This window comes from Rhodnius prolixus, unplaced genomic scaffold (assembly GCF_049639745.1).
Source record: "Rhodnius prolixus isolate KJV_2025 unplaced genomic scaffold, Rpr scaffold_2, whole genome shotgun sequence".
Taxonomy (NCBI): domain Eukaryota; kingdom Metazoa; phylum Arthropoda; class Insecta; order Hemiptera; family Reduviidae; genus Rhodnius; species Rhodnius prolixus.
The window spans coordinates 26,251,781-26,264,289 of NW_027411592.1; the positions used below are offsets into that span (position 1 = coordinate 26,251,781).

General features: G+C 35.3%; 1 protein-coding gene across 1 annotated transcript; it reads left to right on the forward strand.

Moving 5' to 3' along the window:
* Positions 1-1,904: 1,904 nt before the first annotated feature.
* On the forward strand, positions 1,905-11,081 carry LOC141449327 (vitellogenin-like). Its single transcript, XM_074118624.1, has 20 exons — positions 1,905-2,036; positions 3,531-3,554; positions 3,641-3,786; positions 3,890-4,027; positions 4,109-4,276; positions 4,363-4,599; positions 4,675-5,513; positions 5,589-5,757; positions 5,840-6,152; positions 6,348-6,645; positions 6,956-7,172; positions 7,248-7,506; positions 7,584-7,836; positions 7,912-8,206; positions 8,284-8,680; positions 8,813-8,982; positions 9,110-9,253; positions 9,339-9,807; positions 9,895-10,085; positions 10,173-11,081. Exons 1-20 carry the CDS (start codon positions 2,006-2,008, stop codon positions 10,992-10,994), a joined length of 5,580 nt encoding a protein of 1,859 aa, XP_073974725.1. The 5' UTR covers positions 1,905-2,005; the 3' UTR covers positions 10,995-11,081.
* The last annotated feature ends 1,428 nt before the right edge of the window (positions 11,082-12,509 follow it).

A 12,509-nucleotide genomic window follows, 5' to 3' on the forward strand; every position in this document is an offset into this window, starting at 1 on the left:
TTTACTGGTATCTAAAACTTTCAGGGTAACTAAAACTATTATTCAGTTGCAGCTGAACAAACATATATCACAACCTAACTCTCCACTGTCTTAAGTCTCAAGTTCATCTAGACCAGAGGTTCTCAACCTTTCTAAAGCCGTGGCCTCGCTATATAGTTCTTCATGTTGCGGCGACCCCAAACCAAAAAATAATTTTGGTGGCTACTTCATAACTGTAATTTTGCTACAATTATGATTCGGAATGAAAATACCTGCTATGCATTATGTATGCTCATTGCTACAAATCAAACATTATTTAAACATAGTGATTAATAACAAAAACAATATTTAATTATATATTGAGAAATTTTATTATTAATTCCAATAAATAACATTAACGGCCATAGCGGCGTGCGTTACAGCTGAATAGCGCTGCTGAAGACGGTAGCGCAGCCTCTCAGCGGCTAAAGCCACCGTGAAATATGTATTTTCCGATGGCTTTAGGCGACCCCTGTGTTTTAGTTGTTCGACCCCCGCCGGGGTCGCGACCCACAGGTTGAGAACCGCTGATCTAGACAAAGCCACAAAGGAAACTATTAAGTTGTACTGTAATTGCGAGTAAATTTAAATCTTTATGAGGGAAATGCTCACCGGGGACATTGCCAAAAACCATAGTTACCTAACCATATGTTTTCTGAAACTTTACCAAAACTCTTGCAAAACAATATTATATTTGATTCAATTAAATTCCTACAAAGTAAACAAAAGTTAATTTCTTTCTAATTAAAACCATCGTATTTAGGGATGCTTCAGCCATGACTAATAGAAGTTGAGAATACATTTTAATACTAAAACTTTTGAAAATTTAAAAATGTAGTGAAATGGGTATATTTCTGTAAGGCAGTAAAAGAAAGTGAACACCCTCTCTCGCTTTGGCGCTACGGCCATTTAAGCACCTTGGCCTTCCTCCTTAGTTTACATTCATTGTTATCTCCTCTTCACTCAATTTGTTTTGGCTTCAACCATTCACCTTAATTTTAGTCTTTTTTTTTTTTGAAGTGGATTCCAAAGTTGGAATTCTCGAAACTCTAACTCCGCCATTCTAAATAAATGCAGTAGCCTCTAATCCTTACCTTTCTTGAATCAAGATTATTCTACAAGATAGGGATGATGGTATAATTCTCAGATTTCCGCTTTGCTCCTTTTTTGCTTTTTCAGCTCACTTACCATTTATTAAAATAAGCATTGCTATCTAGCAGATTTTTGTTTTAGAGTTATCAACGGTAGTATTAGTTTTTCGAGGCCCATTGTGTCCGATAAAGTGATTTTTTTTTACTGAAGGGATTTTGAGTTTGTATAGGATTTTATATAAACTGCTACGATTTTTTTTTAATTTTTTTTTACAACTTGGTCTATTAATTTCATAATGTTACCAATAACTTTATTACACTTTCGCCTAGAAAAATTCTTAGCGCAATTATGGGAATAAGTTGGGATTAAACTTCCTTTTAAAGCGCCATCAGCCTAATAGCAAATGTACGGCCACATCATTTGAATAATACTGATAGAGATTCTACATATTCAAACTTAAAGAACAATAATCCACTAAAAATTTAACTTTTATAAATTAAGCCTCATTTTTTTAGCGATTTTTCTTTTGAAATAAAAATTTTAAGTTTTAAGACAATTTCACTACGTCCTTTGCAGTAAGAGAAAGTCGGGTAAGTGTTCACAGCAGCTTTTTCTTATGTAAGATTCTAGTGAATGCAATGTTCTTGAAAGAATACAGAAACAAGTAGAAGAAATGTTAATTTAAAAAATATATACACAATTAAAAATATAATAAAATTGCAAATAGTGATTAAAAACCATCTATGTAGATACTGATAATTTTTATTAATAAAATCTGCAGCAAGCAACACGTGTTCATTTCATATTGCTAGATTCAGCATTTTATTAATATATAAGGAAGAGTCGAGAGATGTTCAATCAGTTTCTACTGGGGTTGTGTTAAGAGATTAACACAATGTGGACAACGATTCTCTATTTCACCCTAGGTATGTATATAGGCTATAATTGTATATTTCATTCTAAAAGCAAAATAGTATTAGTAAAATTATGATATATTTTTCAGAAAAAATGTTTGAAACAGAAATTAATTGTAATTCATAGTCACTTCTAAATATGCTAAAAATTGTTCTTTTCTATTTTTCCAAATGAACGACGTTTTTAAAAGAGTTCATTTAATGAATAATTTTCTGGTTATACTGAATGTAAAATATGTAACAAAACTCTTTCCAATGTAAACAAAAAACATTCCCAAATAATAAATTAGATAATAAATTTCCAAAGTAAACAAAATTGGTTATAATGTGTTAAAATTATATGACTGACTTTAATTTTATCAAGTTTTAGGTGCTAATGAAATCAATTTCTCTTTCTAGAATAAATAAATGAGTTATTCAAATTAGAATTATTTTCCAATCACATTTTTGTTATAAAGTCTTATATCTGCCATTAGGAAATGAAAAGTAGGAATTTATCACAATGAAGCACTTTCCAGATATTTAAATTTGGAAGAGAAAGAAATTTAGGCCTCAAATTTACTGCTTCCAATTTTTATTTTTAAAAAAAAAACAAGAAAAAGAATTTAATAAATATAATAATTATGGAGTAAAATACAAACTGTAGAAGCTAACACACTGGGAATAACTAATTTGAGCATAAGCTAATGTTGTTCAAGCAAGTTCCTACCACCATCCATGTGCAGAGAATTCGTCTTCACATTCTTCTGTAAGAACTAAGCAGATGATATTAGTAACTTATACAAAACATAAGTAGCAGATAGAACGAAAAACTTTAAACTAACTATTCGCTTTAGGCTATTCATACATTACTATTTGATTTAAAAACATTCTTAATCGGATGTTCAGGAATATGCAACTGCTACATAATAACTCTTTCTTTACCGAATTTTGGTGCTGTTGAAATCACATTTTTTAATTCTTTAAATTTTTAAATCTTTTTCAAAAGTACAGATTTTTTTTAAAGGAATATTAATAAACCAATATTTCCTATGACAAACTATTTAAGTTATTGCAATTAATAATTCTAACTATTTTATGGCTTTAAAATGATAGCTTTATAGTTTCCTATCATCAGTTACATTTAAGAAAATCGCTACAAATAACCACTTTATCGCCCCTCCTCTAAAATAGTTCCTACGTAAAAAACGTTCAAAATTGTATACGTAAAAGTATACAATATTTGAAAAGGAATGAATTACGTCACTATTCCGATAAGGGAAAAATTGGGTAACAGGGCCTTATTGAGGCGCTCTTGAGTCATACAAAAGATATTGCCAACAGCTTCTTCTTTTTTTTTTTTAACAAGATGAAATTGTCTGAACATTTTTAAATTTCCAAAAGAAATCTTGGACATTATTATATTTTTCTGAATGATAAGTAACTCTAATTTATAAGAACTAATTTATGTTAAAAAAACTCATTAAAATGAAAAACGTTTCAATTAAAACCTACAATCTGTTTCAGTCGGACTTGTGACCGCGGAATATGGTAAGTTTAAAAACAAATTAGATATTGCAACATGTAAATAAATTTAAGGAAAGGTTCCTAGAAAAAAATCCTTTTTTATTTTCAAGGGTGGAAACATGGCACCTTATACCGTTACGAAATCAGAGGCCGTAGCGTAGCAGGTATGCATCAGGTTGCCAATCAATTTTCTGGAGTCTTACTTAAAGGCAAACTCACTGTCCAACCAAAATCTGACGACACATTGACTCTTCAGGCAAGAGGAACCTATTCAATCTCCTCTTTTAGGAGAAATAATAAATTTATGTACATTTTTTAAAAAATGAAATCATGTGACTAATGTAATATTTATAAAATAGGTGCACAATTTCGAACAAGCCGAAGTCCATACAAATTTTAGCAATGGCTGGTCAACTTACGTCAAAGATCATGATGTTAATTACAAGCCACTGCCGGTTTCTGACAAGCCGTTCGAACTTAAATTTAAAAATGGAGTTGTCAGTATAGTAATCAAACTAAAAATATTTATAATCTTTTCAAGAAGTGTACGATAGTGATTGTGGTTTTTGTTCTGTAAGGTTGACGAAATGTACGTGGACAAGACTTTACCTACTTGGGAAGTTAATGTTTTGAAAGCGATTGCTAGTCAACTGCAAGTAGACACTCAAGGCGAAAACCTGAAAAAATCTAAAACCAATCACGTTCCAGTTGAGAGCGAAACAGTCGGCGTTTATAAGACCATTGAGGTAAGAATGTTTCTTAAGTTAGCAAGCCAAACACTAACTTTTAATTCCGTATAAATATAAATAAAATTTTTATTTGGGTGTTGCAGGACTCTGTAACCGGAGAATGTGAAACAATTTACGACATCTCGCCACTTCCACAATTTGTACTACAGAGTCGCCCAGAGCTCGTTCCATTGCCTAAGCTCGTTGCAGGTGGACAAGTACTTGACATCGTTAAGACTAAAAACTATTCCAACTGTGAGCAAAGGATGGCGTATCACTTCGGTCTCACAGGATTAACTGATTGGGAACCAGCTAGCAACCAAATGGGGACATTCCTTTCAGTAAGTATTTGCTCATAGCAAATTATTACACACACACAAAATCTAAAAGAGATTAATTTAAAAACTTTCTGACAGCGTTCATCAGTAAGCCGCATCGTCGTTTCTGGAACTCTAAAAAGTTACACCATCCAATCTTCAGTTACAACAAACAAAATTGTTTTGGCTCCTCATCTTTATAACAACCAGAAGGGAATCGTTGCTAGTCGCATGAACCTGACACTGGAAGCAGTTACATCAAGTTCAGGAACACCCCAGCCAGTACCAAACCCACGCACTGTTAAAAATCTTGTTTACGAATACAATGCAGCTACCAATGATGAAAATACTCAACACCATCATCATATGAGATACACTCAGAGCGATGCACCACTAAAATTCAAAACCAGCTCCGAATCCAGTTCAGAGTCAAGTTCAAGCTCTAGCGAAGAAGGATTGCATGAAAATAAACGAATGAACATAGGAATGATAAGGTCAAGGCGTTCATTGGAACCTCGACAAATGAATCGTGAAGAAAATGGCAGCTCATCTTCTTCAGAAAGCAGCAGTTCAGATGATTCTGGAAGTACATCCACTAGCAGTAGTGAATATTTCTGGCAGCCTAAACCTACTTTAACAGAAGCACCAAACAGCCCATTTATGCCTTATTTCATCGGTTACCTAGGAAATACCATCCAAGCATCAAGTAAAGTAAATGGAGTCTTAACTGTTTATAAGCTTGCAAAAGAAATAGGTGAACAGTTTGTGTATGGAAATGGCATTACTGGAGAAAATACTCTATCAAAGTTCAATGTGCTCGTAAGTGTTCTTCACACTATGAATGTAACGCAATTACAAGAAGCCACTGAGAAGTTGTACTATCCTTACTCAAAAGTAGTCCAAACAAGTGAAGGAGATGACCAGCAATATCAAGCATGGTAAGTTATTCACTTTTCATATATGCATTTCAAAATTTTAAAGACAGGTTTTTTTCATACATCAATTGTTTGCAGGGTTACTTTCCGTGATGCAGTTGCCCAAGTTGGAACTGGCCCTGCTCTACTGACTATCAAGCAATGGATTTTAAGTCACAAAGTCTCTGGTGCAGAAGCTGCCCATGTTGTTGGAGTACTTCCTGATACAGCTCACTATCCTACAACAGAATACATCAACACATTCTTTGTTCGTATATGAATTTTCTAAAAACAACCAAGACGCCTAATCTAAATGTAATTTTTTTAAAAAAGTATTAAACCTATTTCAGGAACTCGTGAAAAGCGAAGAAGTACAAAAACAGAGATACCTGAATGTCAGTGCAGTCACAGCTTTCACGAATTTAGTTCGTAAAGCTCAGGTTAACCGAGAAACCGCACATAACCGCTATCCAGTGCACAGCTTTGGAGACTTAACACCTAAAAATGATAAAGTTGTTAGCGAACAGTATGTCACTTATCTGGAAACTCAATTAAGGAAAGCAGTACAACTAGGTGATAGTCCTACGGTTCAAGTGTACATCCGTGCTTTGGGAAACGTTGCACATCCAAAAGTTCTTGCTGTATTCGAACCTTTCCTTGAAGGTAAAAAATAATAATTGTTTTTATAACCCTCCCAACTTTTTTTAATTCATTCATGCTTCTTTTTTCTAATGTAGTTAAGAGAACCAAACCAATTAACCGCTGAATAACAGTAACGTTACAAGAAATTGATTCCCTTAGTTCCATTAAAAAATACTAACAATATTGAATAATTCAATAATCAACAAACCATTTCAGGCCATGAACAAGTATCTGACTTCCAGCGTCTTGCAATGGTTGCATCATTAGATAAGATGACCAAAGTGTATCCCAAGCTCGTCAGATCAGTTCTTTTCAAGATCTACCAAAATAGCGGAGAAGCTCCAGAAGTACGTGTGGCAGCAGTAATGCAGATTATGAAGACCAACCCACCCGCGCAAACCTTGCAACGAATGGCCCAGCATACGAATTATGATCACAGCCGACAAGTTAGTGCTGCCGTAAAATCAGCTATTGAGAGTGCAGCTAGTCTCCATGGACCAAAAAGTTACCAATTGTAAGTCTCTCCATGAACAGCACATAAATTGGTCAGTGATGTTACAATTTTAAGTTTCCGTATAATATATGAAAAGCATTATGCTCGGTAGTGTAGCACTAGACTAGAAACTTTGCGACATCGTGTTCGAATCCGATTAGCTGTTCTCAGATATCTATTTGTCCAGATAATCACTGTGCAGTGATGTAGTTATCTGCCGGATGCCGGCACAGCAGAGTAGGACCCGGTCTCTAAAGTTCTTTGTTATTGACACACCTTAATTAAATTACCAATATATTTTATATACAATGTATAAATGTCTAATATTTAGGGCGCAGAATGCGAAAGCAGCCGTCCATCTATTAACTACTCAAGAATTTGGACTTCATCAATCCCACAACTTCATTCGTGATTACGTAGTAAAGGAAGAAGAATTAATGTACAAAACACACTTTGCCTACATACAAGGTGAAGACAGCGTGGTGCCTAGTTCTGCTTTTTACACAGTCTGGCGAAGTTTAGGTGGATATAAACGCCAACCTTATGAGGTATGTCATAATTCCTACGTTTTTCATAAGTCCTAAATATTATCTTACATAGATACTTACTCAGTTAATGATTAGGTTTCATGGTTGACTTCAAATGCCGGAAGCCTTTTGGATCTTCTTTATGACCAATTTGTTGACGTTGGCCATAGCGGAAAACCGGTACATGGTAATGCCGAACCAGTTGTGGGAGATTGGACCTTCGAAAAAATTGGCAAATTACTAAATATTGAAACCGACTATCTCGATCAAGTTGAAGGAAATTTCTTGGTATCTCTTTTTGGGACCAAGAGTTTTTTCGCTTTTGATAACCACACTGTCGAACAATTGCCAGAATGTGAGTACTATATAATTAACATTACCTGTAGATTTTTTCAATTCTTGAAGGTAGCTCAAGGCCAAAAATTGTTGCAGATGTCAAATATGTTGCCCGACAACTTCGCAGCGGCAAGCACTTCAATTACAACAAAGTGTACAACAAACACGCTCTTCAAGTTGGCTTCCCCACAGCAACCGGGCTTCCTTTCTTCTATTCATTCTCCACCCCAACTAGAGTACACTTTGCCGGCGAACTGAAAGTTGTAGCTCACCCTGAACTTGAAGGTGAAAGTGGAGATTATGTTCCATTACCAAAAACCGCAGGCATTTCAGGAACCTTCAATGCTATGTAGGTTCACCAACCAAAACATTTTTACTTTTTCGTACTTTCTTACTGCGATGATTAAATAGAAGTATTTTTCAGGTACACTTCTTATACCGAAGGTGTTCTGGGTTTCACCACCCCTTATAATCACAAAAACTATGTTGCCGTACTTGGAAACAATGTTCATGTTGGGGCGCCATTCAAGGCAGCAGTGGAATTCGATTTTGAGAAGAGCAAATTCCAAGCCAAAGTGCAACCATTGGAACAAAATACGCATAAGAAGTTATTTGAATATAGTACGGTTGCATATACTTCCAAACATGAAATTTTAGATCTTAAACCTATTGCTGAAGGAGATAATACTGAAGAAGTTCACGTCAGACCTGTTCAAAGAGTAAGTATCTAATTGAAAACAAATAAATGCATTCCAAACGCTAATAATTTTGAGAATACTTTAACCTATTTTTTCAGTTTGAAACAACTGTTGGCCAAGCTGAGACCGGTTTCGCCTTTGATGTGAAAGCTGAAAGCGAACAGAAATTTTGGGACTGGGCAACGGTATATAACGCAGCTACTAAACATGATGGTTTCTCTTCATTGCTGTTCCCACTGTACGAAGTCACCATCAATAACTACAACTACACTGTCACTTACAACCCACAAGAGTCTACTGCTAAATATGTGAAACTGTTTTTCACTTATGAAGATCTTTTTAAGACTGGAGAAACTGGAACTCGTGCCAGCCTCAACAAGCACAGGGATTCTTCGGTTGCAGGTGGCGATAACGATGCCATTCCTTCTTCCACTACTCCAGCTAATGAACAAAGGCAGAAGGAATTCCTCCAAAGGGCAGTTGAAGGAATAAAAGGTATTCAAATAATTAATGTACTTAAATAAACTAATCAAGTAAAGATTTTAAAATATCTATATATCTAAATAATCCTTTATAAATGTTTATATCTAAATTCTAAATAATTTTCAAATTCTTATACAATTTCAGACAGTTACGCTAGATTGGTCGATGTAGGTGTCCAATTTGAAGGACAAACAAAAGCAGAGTACGTTACAACAGCAGCATATTCCACAAGTTCTGTAGATCCAAAATCTCGATTCTTGTTCTTCTTTGGCACGCAGCCAGCGAGAACAACACACTACACTAAACCTTACCAGGTACACCTTAATAAAGTGCATTAATTAAAAGAGTACGTTTTTATTTCAGCAACTTATTTTAATTTCGTTGTAATTTAATAGCAAACATCGTGCCCATAGATTTTAATTTTAGTTTTTTTGTCAAAAGGTTGCGTTACATGTCAACACTGAGGTCCCCAATGTTCCTCTTACCGACTTTGTTAAGGCCTTCCAAGCTAATCCAACATCGCACGTCACAGCAAAACTTTACTTCGGAGAGAATGTAAATTCTGGCGGCAAAGTTTACGTTCAAGTAAGCACATACTGTTCAATAAATTTTTGTGCCAAACTAAACTAAATATTATGGTTATTGACACTGAAATATGTTGTGTTTGCAGGGCACACTCAAACAGAGTGAAAGTCGTCGTCACTATTTGGAACACCACCCACTGACTGCACTTTGCAAACGACAGATGGCAGAAGGAAACTACCTGCTTCCAGCATGCCGTAATGCCACCGCTAGTGCCAACTATTTCGACCAATACAAATTTACATTTAATTACGAAGGAGTTCCAGACTTCGTTAAACATTATCTATACAAAGGTTACACTGTTGTACGTTACTTTGCCAACCACTATGTTACTGAAAATTTCGTCACGACGACCGGTAAAGAAAGTCAGTTAGACGTTGGAGTAAGGTTCACAAATGATCTGAGTGCTGTCAACGTTTCGGTTGAAACCCCTGTTCTTTATACGGAATTCACTAATCTATATGTTGAAGACTGGGTCGCACCTTTAGTCGTTGTACACCCTGAATATGACTTCTTCGATCGTTTTGGGCAAGAAGTTTTCAGAGCACAGCAGTACCGTAAGTATTTACTAGTGTTTTGGTTTTATTATTTCTCTTATTATCGATCTGGTTGTAACAACTAATAAAATAATCCTTTTACTATAGCAACATGCGTAGTCGATACGCATCAAGCCACAACTTTCGACAACACTTCTTATCCAGTGCAAGTTGGCAAATGCTGGCATGCTATGCTTCACCCAGTTTTTAAGACTGAATATGGTTATTCAGGCCAGACTACTCACTATTATGATGACGCTTTTAGTGTCTTAGTCCGTGAAGGTGCTTCATATCAAAAGGTAAGGGTTTCTCAAAATTTTAATTGAATCATTGGTGATAAAAAGAAAAGACTAAGCAGTTTGCAATAATTCATAATTATTTTTCAGGAGTTGTTGATTTTGTTCGACAAATACACCGTCCAGGTATTGCCAACCGGATCTTCAGAAGTAGTTGGTAAAGTTGTCGTTAACGGCCGCAATCTAGAGTTCTCTAAGGAATCTGTAGCTCAATTCAAATATAATGGTGACTACATTCTGGTGCATGTTTATGCCCTTCCCAACGGAGCGGTTAGGCTGTTGTTTCCACAAACCGATTTTGAAGTAATCTACGATGGCCCACGTGTCAAACTTCAAGTTAGCAACACCTACAGAGGTAGAGTGCGAGGTTTGTGCGGCACATTCGATGGAGAGTACGTAACGGATTTCACCACTCCGAAGAACTGTGTAGTTCAGGATCCTACAGAATTTGCTGCCAGCTACGCTATTGTTGATGAAACTTGTCAAGGTCCAGCAAGGGAACTGCATCAACGGGTACTCAACGTACCATGTTACAAACAAACCGTGCTGTTGGGCGATGTTATAAGCGAAGAAGAAGCTGGAAGATATCAACCACGCATGAGATCTTCACATTCTAATCTTGTCCGACTGGCAAAACAACCAAATGAAGGGAGATGCAGTAAACTTCGCTCAAAAGTCGTTGAACAGGCTGGAAGAACTTGCTTTAGTTTGCATCCACAAGTTACCTGCAGTTCCAAGTGTAAAGCCACCTCAAAGATTGAAAAGCGAATAGAGTTCCACTGTATACCAAAGACCATTGCTACCAAACATTGGGTTGAAATGATTAAGAATGGTGCTAACCCTGATTTCACCCAAAAACCAGCAAACGAATGGTTTAAAATTAACACACCAGAGCAATGTATTCCTAACTGATTTGTAAGGGGTTTATTTATTTTAGATATAGGTACTGAAGCATTTTGTAAAAATTAAAAAAAAATATATATAAAAATTAACTTAAAATCATTATTTTGTCTATTTTTTCCTTTTTTACGACCCTACTGTTCTCGGAACATTTTATTACTCATTACACATTACAATGTATTACACATTTTTTTCTATCTATTTGAAATCAATTTGAAAAAAAGAAGTTTTAAAATAAATAATGCAAGTCTAATCTAAGTGAAAATTGCAGTTGAATGAAAATTGATCGCTGTTCAAAATTTAAATAAGTATCCTAAGCCAATAAATGCTTCCTCTTCACAGAATTTTCCTAATTTTTGGTTTTAACCATGAGTCAAACTAGTTGAAGGCTAACCCAAATTTAGCTTCAATTGATTTAAAAAAAAAAAAACAAGAAATGTTCAGATTTTCCTTATCGGAATTTCCTTACTGCCCTTATCCCCAATACAGCTTCATATCACGTGATATGAAGGCGTTTCAGCAAGTCTGGGAAAGGCATTTCTAATAACCATTACTGTCGCTTTAACGAACGGCTAACCATTCTGTCTTAGAAGTTTTTGCATCTGACTTTAACGGCCGAAAGATTTCGGAATAATTACAATTTTTATTATTCACTTTCGAAAATTTCTGAATAGCAAGCCCTAAAATCCTTGAAGCGAAAAGAAGCTGATTTATTGTTGAATCACTACAAATAAGTAAGTTAAAAATTTCTTTTAAATCAACTATTTGCATTAACCACTTAACTATCCTCTAAGAGGTTTTATCCTAATGTAAACATTGTTTTTATCTTAAGCTGTAATTCTGCAGTTAATATTCGGAAGTGTTCGAAGTCAGGTAGTAGAGTACTTTATGCTATTTGTATTACCCTTCATGAAACTACATTTTTGTATCTGCAAAAATTTTGGCCATCTTTTCTACGTTTATTGAGAAGAGTTTTTGTGATCTTTTTCTAAATATTATTTGAAATTTATTACACTATTAATAATGAAAAATTAAACACTAAGGAAGTTGTTGATGGGTGCGCTTTTTTTCAGAGTTTAGAGGGCCCTCAGAAAACTTAAGCGCCAAATACAAAATCACTCTAACCTGGAATTTTGTTTTGTTATTCAAAACCTTTCCTTGGATAGTTAGCCATGCGGCACTACGTTTTGAAGTAAAGAATGCATTAGTGCATTAATTATCGTAGTGGCAGCGAACGCGTTACATGAGCGGCGGTGGTGAGCATCCAACCAAGTGTCCTGTCACTAAGACATAGTCTGAGTAGAAGATTTCATTACAGTAGGGCGATTCTGCAAAAAAAAAAATGCAATCATGTACTGTGCAGATTCCTGGAAATGGACGCATGATATAACTTCTCCTCAGCCGTAGATCTATATGAGCACCTTATATGAGAATTAGGATTAGGTGGAATCTCTGTCAGCTTTGAAGCTGATTTCAGGAATGTGATTCCACTGGCTCCAACGTAGCATTTCTGTTTGCCTTATCATT